The 23,513-nt window shown below is 34.2% G+C and overlaps 1 protein-coding gene across 1 annotated transcript; it reads right to left on the bottom strand.

Annotated features, from left to right (window-relative positions):
• Window positions 1-306: 306 nt before the first annotated feature.
• LOC137398660 (cytoplasmic polyadenylation element-binding protein 2-like) lies at window positions 307-23,401 on the bottom strand. Its single transcript, XM_068084848.1, has 9 exons — window positions 23,292-23,401; window positions 15,104-16,054; window positions 11,180-11,273; window positions 10,836-11,009; window positions 7,526-7,615; window positions 4,342-4,460; window positions 4,136-4,250; window positions 3,696-3,877; window positions 307-2,250 (listed from the first exon to the last, which is right to left on the bottom strand). The coding sequence occupies exons 2-9, from the start codon at window positions 16,040-16,042 to the stop codon at window positions 2,023-2,025; spliced, it is 1,941 nt and encodes a 646-aa protein (XP_067940949.1). The 5' UTR covers window positions 16,043-16,054; window positions 23,292-23,401; the 3' UTR covers window positions 307-2,022.
• Window positions 23,402-23,513: the final 112 nt, after the last annotated feature.

The following is a 23,513-nucleotide window of genomic DNA, read 5'->3' as shown; positions in this document are numbered from 1 at the left end:
TTGATCGGTACAATGAGTTATTAAAAGCCTGCTACATTTCTGTTGCTAAGGTATATTGTGGACTAGCTCTGCTGAATACATGTTTATCCTTGGTCTAGTTCCTCAGCAAGTGGCTGTGGAAAACAGGACGACAACATGCTTGGCTAAGCTAACAAGCTAACTTGGACAAGTTCACTTTCAGAATAGGTTATCAATTGATTTTTTTTCCGAGCTTGTTATGTGAACCCTGTCACTGATAAACAGATTTTGTCGCATTGGAATGGAATCCAACCAACTGAAAGCATAGGGTTTCAGAATAATAAATGATAACGTGACATTATTTTTGTATTGACAATATCAGAAAGCACATCATTCACAAAAATGCATGAACATTATGAAAGGTGTAGCGTTTTATGCCTGTCGTGGACCATAGCTAACAAAACCTAGAAAACGCAATAGAAAATAAAGCTTTTTGTCAGGGACTGATGAACTGTAAAAACACTGCTTTTCAGTACAAAATTTAAATGATAGGTGGTTATGACATAGAAAACTAAAAAATTGTTAACATACAAAACATAATTTACAGAAGTACAAGAAAATAGCTTGCAATGTTTAAATGAGATTAAAAAAATCCATTGAAATTTGTATCGATCGGATTGCAGTTGAAATTAACCATATTTCTAAGGTGGCAATAGTTAAAAACGAACAAAAGACAAGAAAGAATACTGAAACAAGATATTGGTTTGTTGGCCCGGACAACAGGGGACTCGTGATGGCAACACTGCAAGAGTTGAATTTAAATGACAGAAAAACATTAACAATGCAATTGTGCAATAAAACAATACGAAGTGTGCAGTAATAAAATTCTTCGTCTAACCAACTTACTATACATACACAAACTAAAATCGCACTCCAACACACAATGCCACAAAACAGACAAATAGTAATATAAATCATAAAATAGAAAAAACTATATCATCACATCAAACATTATCGCACTAGGTTTCCAGACAGCGTGGGACGTGCGCGACAAAACTCATTTAATTATCAGAGCCAAACGAGATCAACTACAATTGCATTAAGCCTAAAATACAACGCATGAAGATTACATCTGATTGCGGCCATGACCATTATATGATTACAATACTATTAAGAATGTAGTTATAATTGTTGGTTATAAAGGTATGAAAACATCCAACAGTTCAATGGAAAACTACCTATTGCACATAAACTGAAAACTGCTATATTATTTGACATTGTAAAAAACTGAAAAAATGCAAAATGACGAGGTGTGTTATTACATCAGAATTTATGAGATTTTAAGAAAAGTCAATGGTTTGTTTTAAGTGCAACAGTTAGCTACTGACAATGACCTGATATGAGCACCAGTAGACAATAAAGAATGACTTAGATTGAAATGTGGTCTAAGGCTATATCTCTCAATCGGCGACATTCTGTGATGGATAATTAACTGAAAGTTAAAATTCTGCAACTTGAAAATGTCACCAGAAAACACAAGACTTTAGAATACCTTGATGGAACAAGAACTTGAGATATTAGGGCGAGCTAAAGTAACACAAAAACAAATAGAATACAAGTAACAATTCTACAGCTTGTATCTAAGATGATATGTACAAGATGAGCGGCGCTTGGCAAAGTGTGTTACAGAACAGTTTTAGCCACATTCCCGAAATATCAATGAAAAAATAGATTAAACCTTACGAATCATTCAACAACTGATAAATCTACCTACATCAGTTCATGTCTAAATTCATTAAAAGCGAAATGACCCACACAGAAATACAACAAAGAGAAAAACTGCAATATTAAATATATTGCTAGGTTTTTAAGAAAATATTTACCGCCGCTGAATCACACTATCAGCCATAGCTTGTCATTTGGTTAATGAAAGAGTTTTTATGTGAACTTCGTATAAAGGCATGACAGTGGACTGAGGAGTAGAAAGGGCTGTTTAATCGAACCAGAAATTCAACTAGAATCAGGAAAATAAAATGTATTGGAAGTTACATGTAAAATTAAATGCTAACACCAACGAAATGGTACAGCCCGAGGCCGATCGGCACCTTCCTTTACGAGAGGTTTGTGGTATTCTCTGCCAACTCGAGAGTGAATGGTGGCCCAACAATGCTCACAGTAGTATTGCAGACATGTGACGCTAGCACAAAAGAAAGGAGCAAACTTCTGATTGCAACGCGCTCCTTGGCATTCATCACAAAATTGATCGTCTAGCACATATGGTTTCACCTCGACCTGCAAAAATAATATAACTTGAGAACCTGCTTGTGCATACAGTCATACTTTAACGAGTGCCCATACATACGAAAAACTTGAGATGAGAGCAAGCTTTCAAGCAAGTTGTTGGCACTACCATAAGAGCCACTTTTGAGATACGAACACGCGAGTCAGTGGCCAAGTATATCAGAGGTATCTTACGAGAACAGCATCACTCGGTATTTTTCAACTGCTCAGGTTATACTTTTACAACATGTTTTTGTGTGCGTTAATCAGCGCAGAATTAAGTGAATTAAAAGTACTGTGCGTAGACCGAAAGCCAACCTGTACAATAAAGAATAATGCGAAGAAAAAGCGCATGATAATTGATATTAAACGTAAAATTATTGAAAAATATGAGAAAGGTATCCATGTGATTGAGCTGTCTCACCAATATGACAGAAACACATCAAAATATATGCAATTATCAAACAGAAGGATAATATTAAGGGCATTAGGCCTGCATAAGGCCTAACCATAATTTCCAAACGACGTAGCTATCTTCGCGATGAGATGGAGTGACTGTTCATGTTTGGGATAAAAAACAAACAATTGGTGGGCAACAGCGTAACTGAAATGATACCATTAGAAATGGCCAGTGCTATCTATCAAGACTATAAAAATAGACATTTGGACAAGTTGGCTAGTGGTCATGCATTAGTCCTATGTGATGACACCTGTGTTTGTACTTTACGCAACATATTAAAAGGACGACAATGGGAAACATCCTTAATTAGGTTTCTTTTAAAACGACCGGCTGATTGTAAGGGCGAAACCAAAGAAAAATTAGCTAAGTCGCGAGAAGAAATTTAAAACTATGACACCAAAGAAATTTTAATTACGTTAAATTTAAAATAAGTTTGCTTTCAAGTCTGTGCATCAGAATCCAGATTTATCAAAGTCAAATGTAATGAACGATAACTTTTCTTTCCCTCCTTGGCAAATGCTAGCGTTAGCCGCAATTGTATGTATTTAATTTTACATTTTAATTAATCACATATCCTTGCATCATTTTCATTTGTTGCTTTTTGAAAGCATGTGGTAAGTTAGGACAATTACATGTTTTTTCTGTTACAATATCTTGTGTTAAGTGTTTTTGTTACTGTTTTTCAGAGTATGGAAACCAATCAATATATATTTAATTGTTTTATATATAAATAAATTGCACCAACATGCGACTAAATTGACATACGAGCTCAGTCCCAGAACACATTAGGCTTATAAATTGAGTGAGGTATGACTGTACTAAGTAAAATCTAGCTTGAATAGCAAATAAGCTTGGTGACACCTTACCACCGAATGAATCGATCATTCGGTCCACGATAGTTCCAAAGTGTGATTAAAGAAGTCAACTGTGACTCGGAGTGAATGATTTACATAAACAGTCTTTGAATATTAGTCAAGCATAAACTGTTTGTACCAACCCTTTTATCTATATCGCCATGTTGCAGTTGCACAAATCTAGCACTGATTGCTGTAATGTAGCTTTGTTGATTTGAGAATGCCACTCGTCCAGCTCCCTTTGGATACTTTAGCTCTGGGTCAGTGTCAATGCCAGCATAGCAGACACCACCATATAATCTGTCGATGATTGTTGCCAGCTCCACTGCAATAATTAAACATGGCAGTGTTGTTGATATGGCAGTGACTACATTGCACAACATGCAATGTAGTCACTGCCATTTGAACCTTTTACAAGAATTTATAGTATTACCCTGCTCAGCAGCATCTATTGAATTACTTTGAGCAATTAAAATGATATATAAACAAACTGCCTAACACAGTTGCACCTTAAATAAGTTATTTCATTGAACACGAGAAAGGAATTAGTCTAGCTGCTGTTGCACAGCTGTTGAATACTTACACGCTCTGAGAGGCCGCGGAACACCGCCTACAAATATAGTCTTTCGAGGATCCAGTGGCTGCGAACCATCAAGCACAAAATCTGAATCCCCTAAATTCCATGGCCGAATTTGAACCTAAAGAATAAAAGATAAGATTAAAAACAGAAGCAAAATATATATCAAATAAAGGTTTACAGATATGAGCAGAACATATAACATAACTTACAGGCTTATCCTTCATTGTGGGACTTGTGACGCACCAATATAGCTTTCCATCATCTGCCAAGCATGCATCGATAAGAACTTGTACGGAAAACTCTTCTTGAAACAGGAGGAAACAGTAACCTGAAAAGATGCAGTCGTCCAATTATCAACTGATGACCTGCCCACAATGCCTTTGTTGCAAGTACTACTAGTACAAGAGATCCTCGGTTGTTTACACGAACAATTCAGAGCTCAACAAAAAAATTCATGTAGAAAATACCAGATTTTCGGTGCTCGATGTAAAAATTTGCTACATAACTGATTATTGACTCAAGTAATTATAATATGGTCCGTTTTACTATTTTAACGTATTACTGTATTATTATTTCAATGTTTAAGCTTGGCAAGCACGTGCAAGCTGTACGCCTGACTGAAAGTTTTTCTTTTTAAATGAAAAGTATTCAAAGTAGCCACACGTAAAATTTTTGCTAGGCTAAAAAAATTTGTTTGGTCACTAATAGGACTCGTTCAGCAGCTAAAAAAGATTTCAGGTAAGAAAACACTGAAGCACATATTGGACAACCAGAGTAAGCTGAAATGAATCAAAATGAAAGCAACAATCAGATTGCAACTTGGAGCTGAGGTCAAACAAACGATGCTAATATAATCATGGTTTTTATATTACTTGTTTTGAATATATATATATATATATTTGAAGCATTTGATAGATTATTACTACAGGTGACCCTCATCATACGATTTTAATTTATTTCAGTGTTGGCATCGCAAGGCAAAACTTTTGTATAGAACCCATAATAAATATCTAATGCAAACACCTCTTGGTAAAAATCATCAAAACTTTATATGTGCTGCACATATTGAAAATTAGTAACAAAATAATATGTTAATGTTAGTAACTATAGTTATCTATAGTAAATTTAGTAGTTATGATCTGCAATAAAATGTAACTTTACAAAGTCCTATTACGTACCGTAGGGAGTTCTTACTGCTGAAGCAGACGTATAAAATAATCATTAAATTTAACTTAAATGAATTTAGCTTACTAAACATGCTTGAAGCTAACTTTTAGTAGGTATTTTCAACCATTTTATTGAACTTCAACTATTTTACCGCAAAAATTTTGTCACTTGTCTGTTTACGGTTTCACAATAACAATGCCGAACTTAGGGAGATCGAGCTGGCATCTCTTCCATTCATTTCATCCCTATATGTTGCCAGTTTCATTTTCACAATAATTAATAAGAACTTGGATATTTATTTTTAATGAACATACAATAATTACCATTACAAAGTCCTATTAAATGAAGGTGTTAGTATATTTCTGAGTGCGCTATAAATTTCAAGTTTATGCATATCCATATATTTAAATCTCAGTGTTCATTTGTCTGTCCAGTTATAGTGATTTTTTTATTACACGGTACGCCCTCGAGTTACGATGACCCTGTTATTAGGATTTTTCGCTTTGCAAAAAAACACGAAGTCTTTTTGCAAAGCGAAAAACACAAAGTTTACGCCCGAACACGAAGTTTTCGCCCTCGTCATAAGAACTTTTATCGCCATATGATATCAACAAAAATTGGTCTCAAAATAAAAATTGGCAGTCGGTGTGCTGAATACGTCGCAATAATGAAAATACCGATATGCTAATCACCAAAATCCCTCCCACAATGCATGAAAAAGACGATGCTCATTCTCTCTCAGTTCAGCATTATTTGTTATTAGTTATAGTGCAAACAAAACCGAAACAGATACAAGTAGGGGATAAAATTTTAGCCGATGACAAAGTTGAAATCTAGTAAAATACACGCTAAACCTTGGCTTCAAGCATGTGTTTAGTAAATTAAATTCAACGTTTATGTTATACGTCTGTCTCGAAGGTAAAAATTCCCTATGGTACGTATTGCACATAATGTTACATTATATTGCAGAACAGAACCATTAAATACACCAAAGTTACTGTAGGTAACTATGGTTATTAAGGTTAACATATTACTTTAATACTAATTTTTAATATTTACATAAAATTTTGATGATTTTGCCCAGGGGAGGTTTGTATAAGATATTTACTATGGGTTTCTATACCACATTTTCGACTTACAATGCTAACACTGGAATGAATTTAAATCATTTGGCGAGGGTCCACACATCTATTAATTAATATTACCTTTCGCGTTTGTTTTTTCTCTCTCGAAATTTTCACACAAGCTAATTTTTTTCACCATTGCATCCTTATTTTTTCAATTTGTAATTTTCAAACGTACCATTTCACTTTCAAATGTGCTGTTACACTCATATTTCTGGTTTCGGTAAATCTGCAAAAGTTGAAGGCTTTTCACGTGGGCAATTGTAATCTCTGAAATTTGAATCGTCTCTACATGCTCTCTCCGTTCGGTCAGACAAAGTATCAAACAGTCTGACATCTAATTTTTACGTTTGTACCAGTATTAAGAGGTACCAATATCGTCCATCAAAACTTTGAACAAAATGAGCTGCTGCTGCAACAGCAATATTTTTATACAAACATTTTCATATACTCATAATTTATTTTTTCTCTCAATTTATTTGGACTGCACAAAAACATGATGTGATCTTTCCATGATATAAAACTTAAATGTTAAAATGGTAAATGTTGAATAAAAATAAATTTTCTGCGCAGACTTTTTTACTACCCGAACATTCAACTAGTATACGATTATATTTATAAGATTAGGGAAATCTGGACAAGTATTTTTCTAGTAGTTCAAGTGTGCTAGCTGGAGTGTGTATTTTAATCAATTGCTATGAGAGATTAGCAGGTGTAATAAGTATGTTAACACTTATCCGGTAATATGACAAAGGGGCCATGTGGCGCAGCGGTTAGTACGACTGTTTACAAAACTGGTGTTTCCGAGTTTAATTGGAGTATGAAGCGGTTCTTTCGTGTGCATTTTATGACTATAACTAGACATCTGAAAAACAAACTAACAAACACTCAGATTTATATATATAGATTCTTGAACATTTATAAAATCAAAATTGGTATTTAAGTACTTGTTGGGGATGAAAACGGACTACAATAATAGCCATTGTTTCTATGGTAAGAAGGGTTTCAGCTGTTGAGCAAACCGGTGTCGACCACCGAATTGCAATGGATTATGGTTGAGCACTGTGGTTCCACCATGTGGGCAATTGCAAAGTCTACTAACCTTTTGGAGGAAAATATGATTTGCTCTCGGCTTTATGAGGCCAATCAACAACAACCGGTCCAAAACGTCTGAAGCTGGAAGTTATCTCATCTTAAAATAATAATTATGAAAACTGATGAACAACATTTAGAATGAAACACCAAACTGCACGAAAATTGCTGCATAATGTTATACAATGCCAGCTTATTATCTTACTATTGTTGCTAAAGCTATACCCTACAGGATGAATTTATTCGCGGAGTTAGATTTCACGAAAATTGCCATTTCATGCATATTTGCGGCTGAAAACTGTCACTCTATCAAGAGTTAACTCTATTACGTCTACCAATAGAGTTAATCCTACGCATGCGCGCATTGCGTGTTTCGTTTTCTATTTAGCTTACAACTACGGGTGGATCGTGCTAAGCTAAAAATTTTTTGCCGCGTTCAGAGGTTTTTACGAATATTCATAGATTTGGAGGCCTTTGATGAACCAACAATTTGTGGTAAGTAATGAGTTTTTTCAAAACCATTTACTAAATTAGTTGAATTTTACTTTGGTTCTTCGGTAAAACACAATACTTATTTTTTCCATCCCTATCGCTTCGTTATTTGTTTTAGTGTGAGAGAGAGAGAGAGATTTTCTTCATACACACAAGTACAATGACTGCAAGGGTGGTATATGTCATTCTTAGAAGATACCAATCATTCAGGGAGGTCTGGAAATTGAGGTAGAAGTGACCGCAGCTACTTACGAGGAGAATATATGTTTTAAAAAAGGAACAAAAACGCCTTTACAAGCACAAATTTTTGGCCAACCGGCAGAACTTTGCAATAGTAAGCCACGAGGAGAGTTCTGATGATAACTTCCTTACCAGCCATGTAGTAGCGAGAGAATCGCCTTTAACATCTACCCAAGACAGTGACAGAGCTGCTATTACCAAAATAACTAGTCAGAGAGCACCATTACACACTAGTATTCACTTATCAAGAGTATCAGTTTAATTTTATTGCTCTAGACAACCGCCATATAGACTAAACTGTTTATATTTACTCCATTCATCGTTTGTAAGATTTTATTTGTATTTGAAATATTTTATTTGTACACTCAAGTTTGTAATAAATTATAATCCCACGACCAAACGAAGGGAAGCGAAGTTTGAGTTTTTATGATAAATGCATGTGCACACAACTTACGAAAATTATTCATCAATGAGACGAACCCCTTGTCTCAAAATTTCATCAACAAATTTAACCATCGTTTTGCAGATTAGTTGAAGTATAATAACGATACAAAACACATACAGGCCTATTTAAATATGTTACCAAGTTTTTGTAAATTATCGAAATTCTCTTAAAACTTACCCATCTGATCGGATTATACACAAATAGACAGATTCATTTGGACGAAAATCGTTAATAAAACTTGCTAAGCCTTACTTTTATCAAAGTTAAGACCCAAAATTGAAACGCCGAGCGACAGGGAATAGAACGATTACGTCGTGCGCAGTTCCAGAAAAAAAAATGTGCACATTTCACCAGTCTATAGCATTGTCGAATTGCCGAAGGTTTCTGTAATTAACGTAGGAGTACTGAAATCGTTTCAGTTTTGCCGATTTCAAAGTATCTGACTTTTTAGAAACATTCGAGTACTTTGGTATTCTAACTGATGTTCAACGCAGTGTAAGTAAAGGAAATGACGATGATATTTTTTTCTAAACGATTCTTATGAGATTACGATATTCAATTATAAGTTTGGATATTATTCTTGATATTGTTAGCTATGACGTTTTTAAATGTAAACAAAATTGTTCATTGGTTTTTCTATTATTACTGTATTACTATATTAATATTGGTTATTCTAATAATATCAGTGCATTTTACTTCTAATATTGCATTTCTCCTATTGCAGCGGGAGAGATATAAACATATCATCTTTTCCTTTCATTATTGCTGTTTGTCATGACCAAACACTTTTTTAAATAGATTTTCTAAAAATCTATATAAATATCACTTCTTGATATTGTTAGCTATGACGTTTTGAAATGTAAACAAAATTGTGCATTGGTTTTCTACTATTACTATATTAATAATATTGGTTATTCTAATAATATCAGTGCATTTTTCTTCTAATATTGGCCAATATTGCATTTCTCCTATTGCTGGAGGAGAGATATAAACATATAATCTTTTTCTTTCATTATTGCTGTTTGTTGTATATAATAACACACACACCCAGTACATTACAGCTACCATTGCAGTTATTCTATTGCACTGCAGTGCCATTTGACTGCTAATATTGCATTTCTCAACCATCAGTACCCTTTATTTTTTCCAATATTACTTTGGTCGTGGGCTGTATGACAGTGGATTTTCTAGTATATTTATACATGAAATAAAATATATAATTTAATCATGTTTGCTGCAGCGATATCAAGGAGTTGTTGTCGATGAAGGGGTTGACTCGTTACTTCTCTGTCAATATTCCTGCCTTGATGAATATTACTACTTGTCTCTAGTTTTCGTAATCGGAGTAGGTTGTTTCATTCTCTATCTGCAATAAACACGAAAAAATATTAATAAGTGTTAAGGAAGTACAAAAACAATAGCTGAAGTATTTAATGAAAGCGATCATTTTTTAAACAAAGAATTAATTAATGCAGTTAATTATGGAAAAACGTATCTGCACTGCAAATCAAATACATACCCTAATGTCCAGATCAGAATCATGATCGTCCTCAACTTCGGTACTAGAGATTGATGGAGTTGATTTCAATGTAAAAAGACTAGGAGAGATTTTTTTGCGATGATGAAGCCATGCTGAATAACTTGTGAAAACCTTGAATAATTTTGTGAAGTTCGATGCAATAGCAATAAAACTCGAAGCCCGGCGATGATTTTAAAGAAGTTTTGGAACTCGGCTACGTTTAGTACTTCTGCCTAGCGGCTATTTTCGCGATGACGCCATTCTGCATATCTTGTGACAAACTTGAATAATTTTGTAAAGAAATGTGATGCATTGGCAATGGTGTTAGCTCAAAGCCCAGGCAATGATTTTAAAAATGTTTTGGAACTCAACTACGTTTAGTATTTATATTAAAAACTAGCCTATCAGCTAGTTTTTAATTTGATGCAGTAGTTATTCTCCCTTGTGATTAAAAATAGAACTAATTATTCACGGAATTTAATAATTCGCAGAATTGACTTCGCGAAATCGCGAATTTTTATAACCAACGAATATTTTCATCCTGTAGGGTATCTGTAAAATATAACATTTGAAAAATGCAAGTCAATGAACTTAGCATCCAAATCTTCTAGATAGTATACCAACCTTCATCAATATCTGGTGGAAGACCACCAACAAAAACTTTTCTAGAAAATCTTTCAGGTCGATCAGGACGATAACCAGGAAAGGTAAACGAGCCGTTCATAGCTGGCACAGCAGCTCGTTGTTCAGGATTTCCAGAAACCTCATCACCATTAAACTCTAAGCCATCTCCAAACACTTAAATTTAAAAACCTCAACATCAACGTCATGATACAAAAATGACATCAATAGGAAAGATGCATAGATATCGATACAAATATCAAAAGCATGAAACAAATTTGTTCATAAAAACAAGAAACAATATGCTAAGTGAAGTGTATAATAATGTGAGTGAACTAAACACAGACCTTTTTGTGTCCCTTGCGATTCATATTGACCATTATGTTTCATAATATCCAAAAGTTGTGTCTGCAATGAATCCATTTTCATGCTGTCACCACCCTGCAGAGAGAACGACGTTAGTTAATGATAAAATAATCATAATACTAAGCCAAATCCAGTCATTGTAACAAACTAGAAATAAGACAATGGTAATACTGACACAAGACAGCCTCGATTAGCTTTCATAAAAAGAAACTTTCAATCAATAAGGAAAAGCAGCACAAACATAGTTTGCTTCGAAAATATCTTTGGAAAGAGTCATCATTCATATGAATAAATATTTGCAAGTGGTTTTATACAACTGACGAAAACAGATGAAATAATTTCATAATACCAACCCCGAACAGATTTGAGCTAATAAACCCCCGAAAGCAATTTACAGAATAACTGGCTAATTGAACTGATCAAGGTGTGTGCAGCTCAAGTTCTATTCTAATGGATAAATGGCTCTGCATGAAAAGCAACAACAAAATCTACTATAGTCACTAAAATAACTAATAAAGCCTTTTTACAATTATAAGCAATTTGAGCAGACTAAATCAGTATTTTGCACAAAAAAATTATTGGTTACTTATTTAAATAAATCTATTGAAAAATAAAAATAAACCGTTTGATTTCAATTTGTTGCTTGAGTATGAGCAAATGTAACATAAATCTTCAGCAGATTAACATGATATTAGCTCAAATATATCCAGCAACTTACATAAAATAAACATCTGGTTTTTTTCACCTCAAAAGCAAAAAAATATATTTGTATTGAAACATGGATCATCAACAATTTGTGATAGCAAGCGTATAAGTGCCTTGAGTGGAATAGTGTATATATACGGTGTTAAGAAGATTGTCACATTTTGTTATAAAATGCTAGACATTAACGATGAAAACAGCCAAGTAAAAATACTCCCAGTTTCTGACATAAATTGAAATACAGAAAGAATTTCAATCTGATCAAACTTTGGCTTTCGAACGTTTCGAATATCGACCAAATCGGAATTAAACTAGAAAATTCATAAATCTTTATGCTAGAGACTGACCGAACAAAACATCGGCTTTCGACGAATCCAAAATAAGCTGAGGCTAGCATTCAATACCTTACTGCAATCAGGTTTATGCTAATATTAGTAAAAAATAAGCGTGAAATGCTTGTTTAATTTTTCATGATATTTTCTATTAAAATCCACAATCCGATTTCACACTTTTCATTTGTGGTATACAGTACTCGAGACTATGAGTAGAGGCTAAGGTGTGAGTTACTACAGATACAGTAGCATATTACATTTAGCAATCTAATTAATCTTCTTATGAGCAAATTCACTTTACTTTACATGTTACCTGCTCTCTTATTAAGCCTAGTTCCCATATACGTCGCAAAACACCTTGCAACACCGGCGACAGCACCGCAGGCTATTAGCGATGAAATGGGAAGCTACGCGCCGGTGGCAACGCAAGAGGTTAGAGCTGTTCAAATTTCGCGAAGAGCCGCAGGCAAAACCTTCCCGAAATGCACTGTACAGATGAAGGTCAGCATTATCGAAACGGCTTGGCGAACGAACATTTTTATGTTGTTATTAGCGATGCAGCTTTATGTGAACATAAGCCGCCGAGCTTAGCGTCCCAAGCGTTTTGCTGCGCAATATTACCGCCGGAGTCTCGACATCGATATGGCAACCAGGTTTTACAGGTGGATACAGTTTAGGGTGAAAAGTATTAAAACTTAGTTTTTAGTTTGGAATGAATTAGAATTGTTTTTATTAATAATAATGGAAAAATGATTTTCGAATTTCAAATGCGTCAAATTTGGAAACTTCTGGAACGGATTATAGTCCAAAATCAAAGTTTGACTGTGCTTAATTAACGAAACAAAATATTTAAAGTGTTTCATAAGCAGATCCAATTTATATCAGTGGCTTTCGTAACGTTTAAAAAAAAATTTTTGTTCAAATCCAAATAGTGATTAGTGTGGAGCCTTGCTTGTAGGGGGGACGACTTTACATAGAGACCAATGGGGCTCTACATAAAGCTTGCTCCATTAGAGATTAAATGGGAAGACCATAACAATAACAAACATAAATAACTCTCATTTGCAGTAGCTCTAAAATTGATTGTTGTATTATGCACCATTTAAAAAACAAAATTCCCCTACAAGCTGATGCCAACAATTTCATAATTAAAAATAATGTAACGTTTTCAAAGCTGAAACAAACGCACAAAGGGTACCTAAATTTGAATAGAGCACACATTCTGATAGGTTTCGTATCTGCAATTAGTTTTGGGTTTGTGTTTCTAGAAGAATTATATTTGCGTAAAAATGTTTGGAAACTAGCATAACTGCTCCCGATCTTTTGCTGGCACTATTCACTTCGATGTCGACATTCTAGATCATACATCTGCTGAGGAGCATGAAAATGACTGCTAGCCATAACTTAGCTCACTTATACAGATATTTGGTGCTTTCGTGTTCAATAGAAGTCCTGAAATCTTAACTTAGAGTGATGCTTTGCTGTTTGATTTGTAATGACTTCAATGAATAAGCCAGCTCACCGGTTCATCACACCAACAGACATTTTGGTTGCAAAAAAGCTATTTCCAGAATCGATGGGGTTTGAAATAAAAAGCAGTCTTTGGCATCCAGATGTGTGTTTTCTGGAAACTTTGGAGAATTTGATAGGAGGTACAAATAGGATAATAATTCTACATAATCCATCGAAAAATGAAACATTGTGTAATTTGCCACGATATTTCTTCAATTTTCCAACATTAAAATTTCTTGGATATGACTGGTTTTGGAAATGAACTCTTCATATGATCAAAGCAAAGTGCTAGAAATTTCTGTGGCATCAGTTTTCTTTAGATGTGTGATATAATTTTTATAAACTCAATTTTCACAGATGCTAATGATATAAAATTCGATGTACTGCAGGTGTAAACAAAGACTAAAAAACTAATTATGAACCCTACCTTGTAAAAGAGATGAAAAGGCATAATTTTTACCAAATTGATAACTTCCTTTAGTAAAATAATATTTAACATTTTATTTTGGTCTTAAAGGTTAACTGACAGCAAAAATGTTTATTGACTGATCAGCAGATAATATTATAGATTGAAGTTTAAAAAATATCTTGTGTAACTTCGACCAAATACCAGATTTTATCAACATTTTCAAGTGGTAACAGACAGAAAGAATCGCACACTTGACAGAATCATCAACCAGAACATCTATAAGGTTATGTAAATATTAACCAGAAACATCTGTGGCGTTATGTAGTTGCATTAAAATTTCCCTTTTTAACTAAATTATCTAAAAATGCTTATTCAGGAAAACGGAGCATGCATTGATGGTTTTAGGCATAAGACGTCTGAAAACATCTAACTTTACATTTATAACCACTACCCGTAAGTAATACGAAGCATATAAATACGAAGGATAGTTTTGGTATTTGTGAAATCTGCTTTGATTTTGAGTTCAAATTTTCTACATTCAAATTCAAAAGTTCAAAATCTTGGGTAGCCACAACAAAGTAACGTGGCAACTCAATGAGGTAAAATGTATAATGGTCACAAGCAGACATACTTTGCTTTCGCGTTCAGGCCTTGGCTAATCATAGGCATCGATACCAAATTCACAAGTCTGTGTTTTACCAAAAAACGACAGCCTATCTCACCGCTTAAATCTTGCATCGTGTTTCCGTCTCCAAAACTGTTTTTATCTATTTTTCTAACATCAGAATCAATGCTGAAAAATCATGATTATATTGTTACAAATGAGATATAATTTTAAAATGCTGTCAGTTAACTATTAAATATTATCAATTGAATATCTTATTCAACACAAAAATAGACCTAACCTAAATGTAGCCAATGTAAGCAATCATACATTTATATAATTTTACCTGGGAATGGTAGGTGGCATCCTCAGAAGCAGCTGCATATGTTGATTTCACAGTTGGTCCACTAGCTAAGTTCACAGGAACTGGACTGCTGCGCTTGTTATACTTTTGCGACATTAATGAATTGTTCAGCGACTGTTGACCATGGTTGAGTGGAATATTGGATTGTCCTTTCTTTGAACTGAGGCTTGTGCTCATATTACTCCCTCGATTGACAGCTTTTTGTTGCTGAAGGGCAACTGTCCATGGAGACATTGCAGCCGGTTGATTCGTGTTTGGCCAACCGCTCTGTTGGGTCCATGGAAATCTTGCATTCATTGGCTTTCCATTCATCTGGCCATAGTTATGCTGGGCAGTAATTGCCCGTCTTTGGTTCTGGGTGTGCGAATTTTGATAACCCATGTTGCTCAATGGCCCATTCAAAGAAGCAACATTTCCCATCATACCATGCATACCAGGTGGAGATGAAAACTGACCGTGATTGTTGGTCATATAGCTGGTTGGTTGGCCAATTGACCCAAAAGATACTGGAAAGGAATTGTTGTTGTTTAAACTGTAATTCGGCACTGAAGGATGGTTCATGGGCTGGAAGTTTTGAAAAATGTTGTCTTCTTGGGGAGGACCAGCCCAATAGTTGTTGCTAGAAGCATTATTTGGAAGCTCTGTTCCTAATTGAAAGTCTAGTGGTTGCCCTACAATGCTAACATCTCCATGACCTTCCTGTTCCGCAGGAGAATTGCGAGAACGACTGCTATTTGATTGCCCTTCACATGTTTCAGATTCAACTTCATGCACACCATTTCCATTCTTTAGTACGTTTTCCTCTGGAACGTCTAGATCAGAACTGTTATCATGCTTCATGCGAGGTTTATCGAGTGCTACTGTAAGGTGATCATCTACTGTACTAGATCCCTCCTCGCTCTGCATACCTTTAATTTTCATCAAGTCTTCACGCTAAAATATATTTTGTCAATTGTTAGAATGTTTTTGGTCAATTCAATATGCAGAGCTCAGATTCAGCAAAAGAAATGCAAGAGTTATTTAAGTGCACTAATATAAAACCATGAACAAACATCTTACACCCAACTTGTAAAATCATTTCTAAAACCATCTAGTAGTTAACATGAGCGAGAGGTGAAACAAATCCTAAAAGGTATTAAAGCGAAGAGGCTGGTTGAAACAATTGAAAAATAATCAAATGAAATATTAATTTCAAGTAGTGTAAATTAGATTACCATAAAACTTCTAATTGAATGCCACTATGAGAGAAGGGATGAAAAATAGAGTACCACCCTCGATTTGAACGCCACCTTCATTTGACAATTTCTGATTATTATGAACCAAAAATATCAACGGGTCAGCAGAAAAGTGTCGAAAAAATCATATTAATAATTAATCATTTACGTTAATAACAATCAATTCTCTCGCTGTCCAACTCAAAGGTTCTAGCTTGTTTTTCGTTAGAACTTTGAAAGCGACACCATAGAAGTAATCAAACTGTCTCAGGCTAATAGTAGTTCCTTGTTCAACATGGTCTTGATACTTCCAAGTACATGCATATAAAAACGGTTTACATTTGCGATGGTACAAAGGTTACGTTTAGAGAGCAAAACTTTTACGCATTACATTCTTGCTAAATGCAACACATAAAAGTTTTGCTAACAAAAAATGTTTGAACGCTAATATTAACTAGTTGTGCAGTGCAGAAGAGTTGAGGTCAGAAGACATTGTGGAAGGTATTGGACAACCAGATGTTCTTTCCATTGAAAGCAACAATCAGAACGCAGCTATTCCAGCAAACGATGCAAATATTTAAAAAAATTTATTTTTCTTTTTGCATGGAATATAAGTATGGTTCGTTTATGTCACTTGTTCATGGATATCTTTGCAGCATTTGATCAATTATCATTATATAACTTCGGATGCTACAATTGATCAACGCTCGTGAATCCTCTTCTATTGCACTTAAAAAGCCAGTTTTGGCTGCAAACTGTAGCAAAAATTTCAATGAGTGCAATGCGCTTTTGTGCAACGTTGACAAATATAGATATAAAGTAAAAATGTCTCCAAATTTAGAATGAAATAAAAATTGAAAGCTCGAACAAATTGTAAAGCAGGACACAGGCTATAATATTATCATCGAATTAACTTAGCTTGGTAAGGTTTAAATGTATTTTGAGAGAGACATCTTGAATGTTATTAGATGAATAAATATAAAGTGAGTATTAATTTTTACAGAAACACTAGCTATGCTACCTGGCGTTGCCCAACTAATAAAAAATTCCCTTGACAAAAAATCATTTTTATTTAACATACCATATAGAACATTTACCATTCTAACTTTTAAACTTCATATCATGAAAGAAGTGTTTTGTTGAAATAAATTGGAAAAAAAAACAAAACTGTTAAGGTGTTTAAATGTAAAATCATTAGCAAGTAATGGCTAAATATAGTCCGTTTCGCTATGATTACAATAAAAAATTACTTGGTATACGATTTGAGTCCGTTTCAGCGTTAGCATCATAAGGTGAAAATATCGTATAGACGTATAGAAATTATCTAATGCAATCACAACGTGCTAAAAATAATCAAAAACAATAATAAATAGTAACAAAACAATTGTTAACCTTAGTAACTTTAATGCATTTTGTGGGTATGCTCTGCAAAAAAATTTAACATTACAATGTACTACGTGCAGAATTCTTACCTTCAAGACAGACGTGTAACATAAATGCTGAATCTAACTGGAATGAATTTAGCTTACTATAAACATACTTGAAAGAAATTTCTGCAAGCATTTTAGTAAACTTTGAACTAAAATTTTATCCCTTATTTGTTTGTGAACCCTTTATACCACAACAGCTGACACTGAACTGATATATAATCGCCAAATTTTAATTTCGAGAAAAATTATTTATATCGTTTCGCCGAAATCAAATTAGACCTAGTACGACCAGGACGAAAAAGCATCGCGTTTCATAGAACTAAAAGAGTTCACAGAGTTTCAATCAATACGTTAGGCGTGAAAACGAAAAAGGACGTATACGTTATATAGTAAGAGCGATGATGTGAGCGTGCTAGTGCACTGGATTGCGAAACTGTGGTCACAATCTTCGGGAGCTGAAGTTCAACAGAATGTGAAATTTTAATACCTATAGCTGGACATACCAAAAGAAAGACGACCAACATTGAGAAATATATATAAACTATGCCAATGAAAGTATTGAAAGTAAAATAGTTATTCCAGATGGATTTTCGACCACGTCGGATGAATAATATAGTAAATAAATTGAACCGACAGGATCGCAAACATTCTGTAAACGTACTCAGCAAATATCTATTTATAAAGATTTCGAACCATAGCTCTTATTGATTGATACATAGACATGTATGCAGTTATCCATCGTCACGAAACCATCCTCTTTAACCCCGATTTCACTATTATGTACCTGCGTGCACCCCAAAACAACTACAGTGAAACTCGGATAACTCAAACTTCAAGGGACCGAGCAAAAGTGTTCGAATTATGATAGCGTTCAAGTTATCAGAGCACTGTCACAAGCATTTACATATTTATTAGTAGATACATGTACATATACCATCTATAATATAAATCAAAAGCACAAATGGCTTGTTTCAAATTAAATGCTTCTAATGTAAAGTTTAAAACGTTTTTATCAAAAAGTATAGAGATTTTTTTATCACTTGAGATTGGTTCGTTGTTTGAGGTGATGTTATTGCCAGGACGTTTTTTAGATTGACATTGGCAAAACTTGATCGTTGTTGAAATGCTCAAAAGAAAAGACATATTTTTCTTTTGAGCGTTTTACCCACAATCAATTTTGTCGATTTTTCTTGAAGTTTATGCAAAGATTACCTCGCTTCCGAAGGGTGATCACTACGCGGATGTTTGGTATAAATCAAATTTCACCAAAGCTTTAGAAAAGTCGTTGACAAAAATATTTTGCCGATGGTGGTAATAACGACGCTTATGAATTACGAAAAGTTGAGGTTTACCTGTATGGCTTGGAATAAAGTGATTTTCTAAAGCGATAGCAACCGTTTCAATAGCCGTTGGGCAAAAAACAGTTTGAATTAACAGTGTTGAGTTCGAGTTATATAGAGCCATTTATCATTGCGTTGGAACGGACCAAGCAAATCCATTCGAGTTAACCATGTGTTCGCTATATCCGAGGGCGAGTTATCCATGTTTCACTGTACTTACGAAGAGTTCAGTTGTATGTTAACAATGAATGCATGTACAGTGAACCACCTGTCTTAGTTTTCTAGTTCAGTTTTTCTGGATCCTCATTACAGCATTTTGCACAACATATGGGCATCAAAAAGCAAGATGATGACAAATTAAAGTCAAGTTTAGTAAAATATAAGCCTGTGTAGTGAGGTGAATCCATTTGAGTTGAATTCAATGTTTATGTAATGTTACGCAGCATCACAGATAATGTACCGAAGTTGCTGTCAAGTCTTGCGGTTAAGACTTTCACACACCGCTGTTAACCACTACATCTGTCTCAAAGGTAAGAACCTCATACAGTACTGTACATAGCAACGTTACATTTTTATTGCAGATAATAACCACTAAATAGTTAACTATGCTTACTAAAGTTACCATACTATTTCATTCCAAATTTTAGAAATGAACATTACAATGGAACCTCGGTTCTCCAACGCTTAAATTCTCGACAAAAAAAATTTAAGATTTGCTCGACTCCGATTTCGACCATCAATACATTCAGTTCTCCAACAAACTGTAACAAGCGCATTGGAGTGAAACGTTTGGAACAGCTCCGGACAGCATGTTTATACGTTTAACAACGTTGTGATGAGCTACTTTCAAAAGGTTCTCAAACAAAGAGGTTTCGCGTCATAAATTCTTTACAAAAAGATAGAGCCATCTGGGAGGACGTCGCCTTTACCGAAAAGATTTGCTAGGGACACAATTCCACCAGTCGACTTACCCTACTTGTTTTGGAAGAAGATTCTTCTTCAAAGATGTAAAGTAAACGTGCAATTGCTGTTTCTATTTGACACGATTTTTGATGTAACTGATCTTTTGCACTTTTTTGCTGTTTCATTATTATTTGCTGCGATTTATGGTATTGTATCGTAGCCTTTAATGTTTTTGATGTTTTAAGAGCAAAGCATACGTAAATGTTTACTTTTTTTTCATCATCATAGATAGAAAATATTTTATTAATGTTAAACACGGTCTATATTTACCCGTTTCTATTTATAGTATGCAGTACAGTTTATGATGTAAAATGTTAAAAAATACTTTATCGAAGTAGTTAAATCGACTTTGAACGGATTAAAATATATCGTGGGCTGAGCGCAAAAATGTTGTAACTTCATATAGGATATAGAGGAGTTACAATTTTGCGCTCAGCCCACGATATATAAATTCCAATTGGAAAAATGTTTTCGGACTTTGAACAACTCGTTTTTTGACAAACTTTCTGGAACGGAATGTGTTCGAGAACTGAGGTACCACTGTACGTAGACAAAATTTTAGGTTTTTACCGAGAGTTTACATTAAATAATTACTATAGATTCTTATATCGCTCCATGACATAACCTTACCAATTCAACACGGGTATGAGTTAATGCCATATGGCGGGATCCAAGGTATTAGGTAACAGAATTAGAAGACATCCATTTTTGCCCATTTTTAAAGTCGTCCATCCAAGGAAATTGACAGTAGCTAGAATGTCTGGGATTGTGTCAAACATTCGATTGACAACTAAAACAGTTTTCTACCGATTACTAAAATATTCCCTTTTTGTAAAAGTCAATTTGGTTAATTTCAATGTAAAACACAAGAATTTTACTAACTTCAACTACAATTCGACAACCTGTACTGCATAACTATGCAAGTGATAACACAGAATTCTGACAAATACCATAAGACGTTAAGAAAAATACGCCAAGACACTTGTGTTAATGCCCAGACATGTACTAAGCGTGAAATTTATAACGTCGATATTTCGTGTTGTAAAAAAAAACTTTATACGATTGGTGAAATCGTAATTACAGCTTTGCGTGGTTCGATTTGGCGAATAGGGCACAGCCCGACTAAAAATATGAGGTTATACCCTAAACTTGTAACTAATCAGCGCGTGTATCACAAAACAACCATGGATTTTCACAGATTCAATTAGCTTACTTCACAATAGAAACACAGAAAAAGGATCAGATTGTCAACCTTTCATGAATATGTTGGATAAATGTTCGTTTGGAGCTGCATGTTTCACTGTAATTTTCGTCTCAAGCCTTCATGTACCATACCATGTCTTCCAGTGCATCATAGTTAAACTAATCTGGCTATGTCCATTAAACCTATTTTGTGGTCCTGCAGCAAACGCGATAGGCCATCACAAATCAATTTTTATGTTCAAGCAAATGCGCACTTACGAGAGAAGGGAACTTCTAAGGTATGAAGTGGGTTTATCATCTATGATCTAGCCGTTTATTTAAACATATTTTTTCAAATAATTGACACTTTTGATTTTACATGAACTATACCTAGTAATAGCTAGAGCTGCAACTGCAACAAAATGCAAAAAAGGTTGACCCTCAGATAGATTAATAGCTGCTATTTTTCTTTTTGTAAGCGATACCAATTTTCAGCGCTGTCAAAAATATATTAAATTGGTTGAGTGTTGGATTAATCTTTTAAACAACGGATTCAAAGTGTTTCATTAAAATTTGGAAAATAACTTTTATCAGATGTTATCTTACATGTTATCTTTGCATAACCACAAAACTATGCTATTCTTACCACACCTATCGCTATTATCTTATACCATATATTTTAGAGATTGTGCATGCTAAATGTGAGCTTTTTATTAATTAATACAGTGTGTCCTCGGGTTGTTATACCTGTTATTAGACCTTTTTGCCTTACTATATGGAATAAGATGTTTGTCGTCCTCACCATACAAGAGAAAATTTTTTTCAACTTTTTCTACCATACAATATCATCAAAAAGTTGAGCTTGAACTTAAAATTTGCTAGTTGGTGTACTGATTATGATGAAATAATGAAAATGGCGACATGCTACTCACCGAAATTCCTTTCACGACGCCTGAAAGGAATATACGATGCTTGCTACCACAATTAAAGTGATAAAATCTTAGGGCGCAACGGAGTTGAAAACTGGTAAAATACATCGTGAAACTTGGCTTTAGGTAAGTTTTTAGTAAGCTAAATTCATTTAAGTTAAATTCAAAGTTTAAGTTATACGTCTGTCTTAAAAGTAAGAACTCCCACAGCACATCTTGCACGTAGTTCATTTTTTTGCAGATCATAACCACTAAATACAATAAAGTTACTGTAGGTAACTATAGTTACTAAGGTTGACATTATTCTTGTAACTAATTATTTTAACGTAAAGTACGTATATAAGATTTTCATAATTACTATGGGTTTCTATACCTGTCCATACGACATTTTTGTTTTACGATGCCAATACTGAAACGAATTAAAATCATATAATTGTATACCAAATCATTTTTATTGTAATCGTGGACTATTTAGCCATTACTGGCTAATTATTTCACATTTACACTTGAACACACTCACGTTTTGTTTTCCCTTATTTATTGAACTTCCGACAACACACTTTTTAAACACAAAACACATTAAGAGCATACTAATTTTTCCAGGGTTGAGTAAAATAATTTTTGACCCAACGAGTACTGCTTTGCGTCTATATATGTTCAACGGCGACTTTACGTATTAAGTAGTAACTCTATATCTTCAAGGACTTGGATGGGAAATGTACCTTACGTATAGAACTTTTCAACAATCTTCTGGTTGCATATGTTATCTTGACATATTAAAAACAAATAATGATCATATGACGCATATTTACGTTGAGGATTTTCAAGTCGATGTTTGATTTGTTTGTAATTCAATATCGACGTCAGAAAATAATTTTCTAACCCATTATATTTGATCTTAAAATAATACATCACTACTATTAACGCAACTTAAAGTTTTTGATAGTTCCATCTGATATACTATGAAGCATATCTTGAAGAAATGGAATTGCAATATTCGTGAACAACACTGCATTAGCTACAAAGACAATGTTTACATTTGATGTATTTTCTAAATAATTAAAAACCTTCCCCGAATAATGCATGCCAATATAATGATTCTCACTACTCACAATAGCCTAATTAGTTACGCCCAGAACAATGAAATGACAAACAGAAAGAATCTGGATAAATCCAGCTGCAACAGTGTCTCTTTCTTTCAGACGACGCCAGGTAGTGAAAAGGCAGCCTCGTGTTGTGTTTAACAGATGTAACGCCGCGAAAGAAAATGAGCATTAAAAAATATTTAGCTCTGGTTCTATATAGCTGACGTCAGTATTTTATTATTCAAATTA

Source organism: Watersipora subatra, chromosome 1 (assembly GCF_963576615.1).
Source record: "Watersipora subatra chromosome 1, tzWatSuba1.1, whole genome shotgun sequence".
NCBI lineage: Eukaryota > Metazoa > Bryozoa > Gymnolaemata > Cheilostomatida > Watersiporidae > Watersipora > Watersipora subatra.
This window is presented reverse-complemented; position numbering and strand designations above follow the sequence as displayed.

Coding starts and splice junctions, on each gene's coding strand:
- LOC137398660 (XM_068084848.1), bottom strand. CDS start 16,042: ATGAAAATTAAAGGTATGCAGAGCGAGGAGGGATCTAGTACAGTAGAT. Junction 11,274..15,103: donor ATGCCACCTACCATTCCCAG/GTAAAATTATAT, acceptor TTCTCTCTGCAG/GGTGGTGACAGCATGAAAAT. Junction 7,616..10,835: donor TCCACCAGATATTGATGAAG/GTTGGTATACTA, acceptor TATTATTTTAAG/ATGAGATAACTTCCAGCTTC.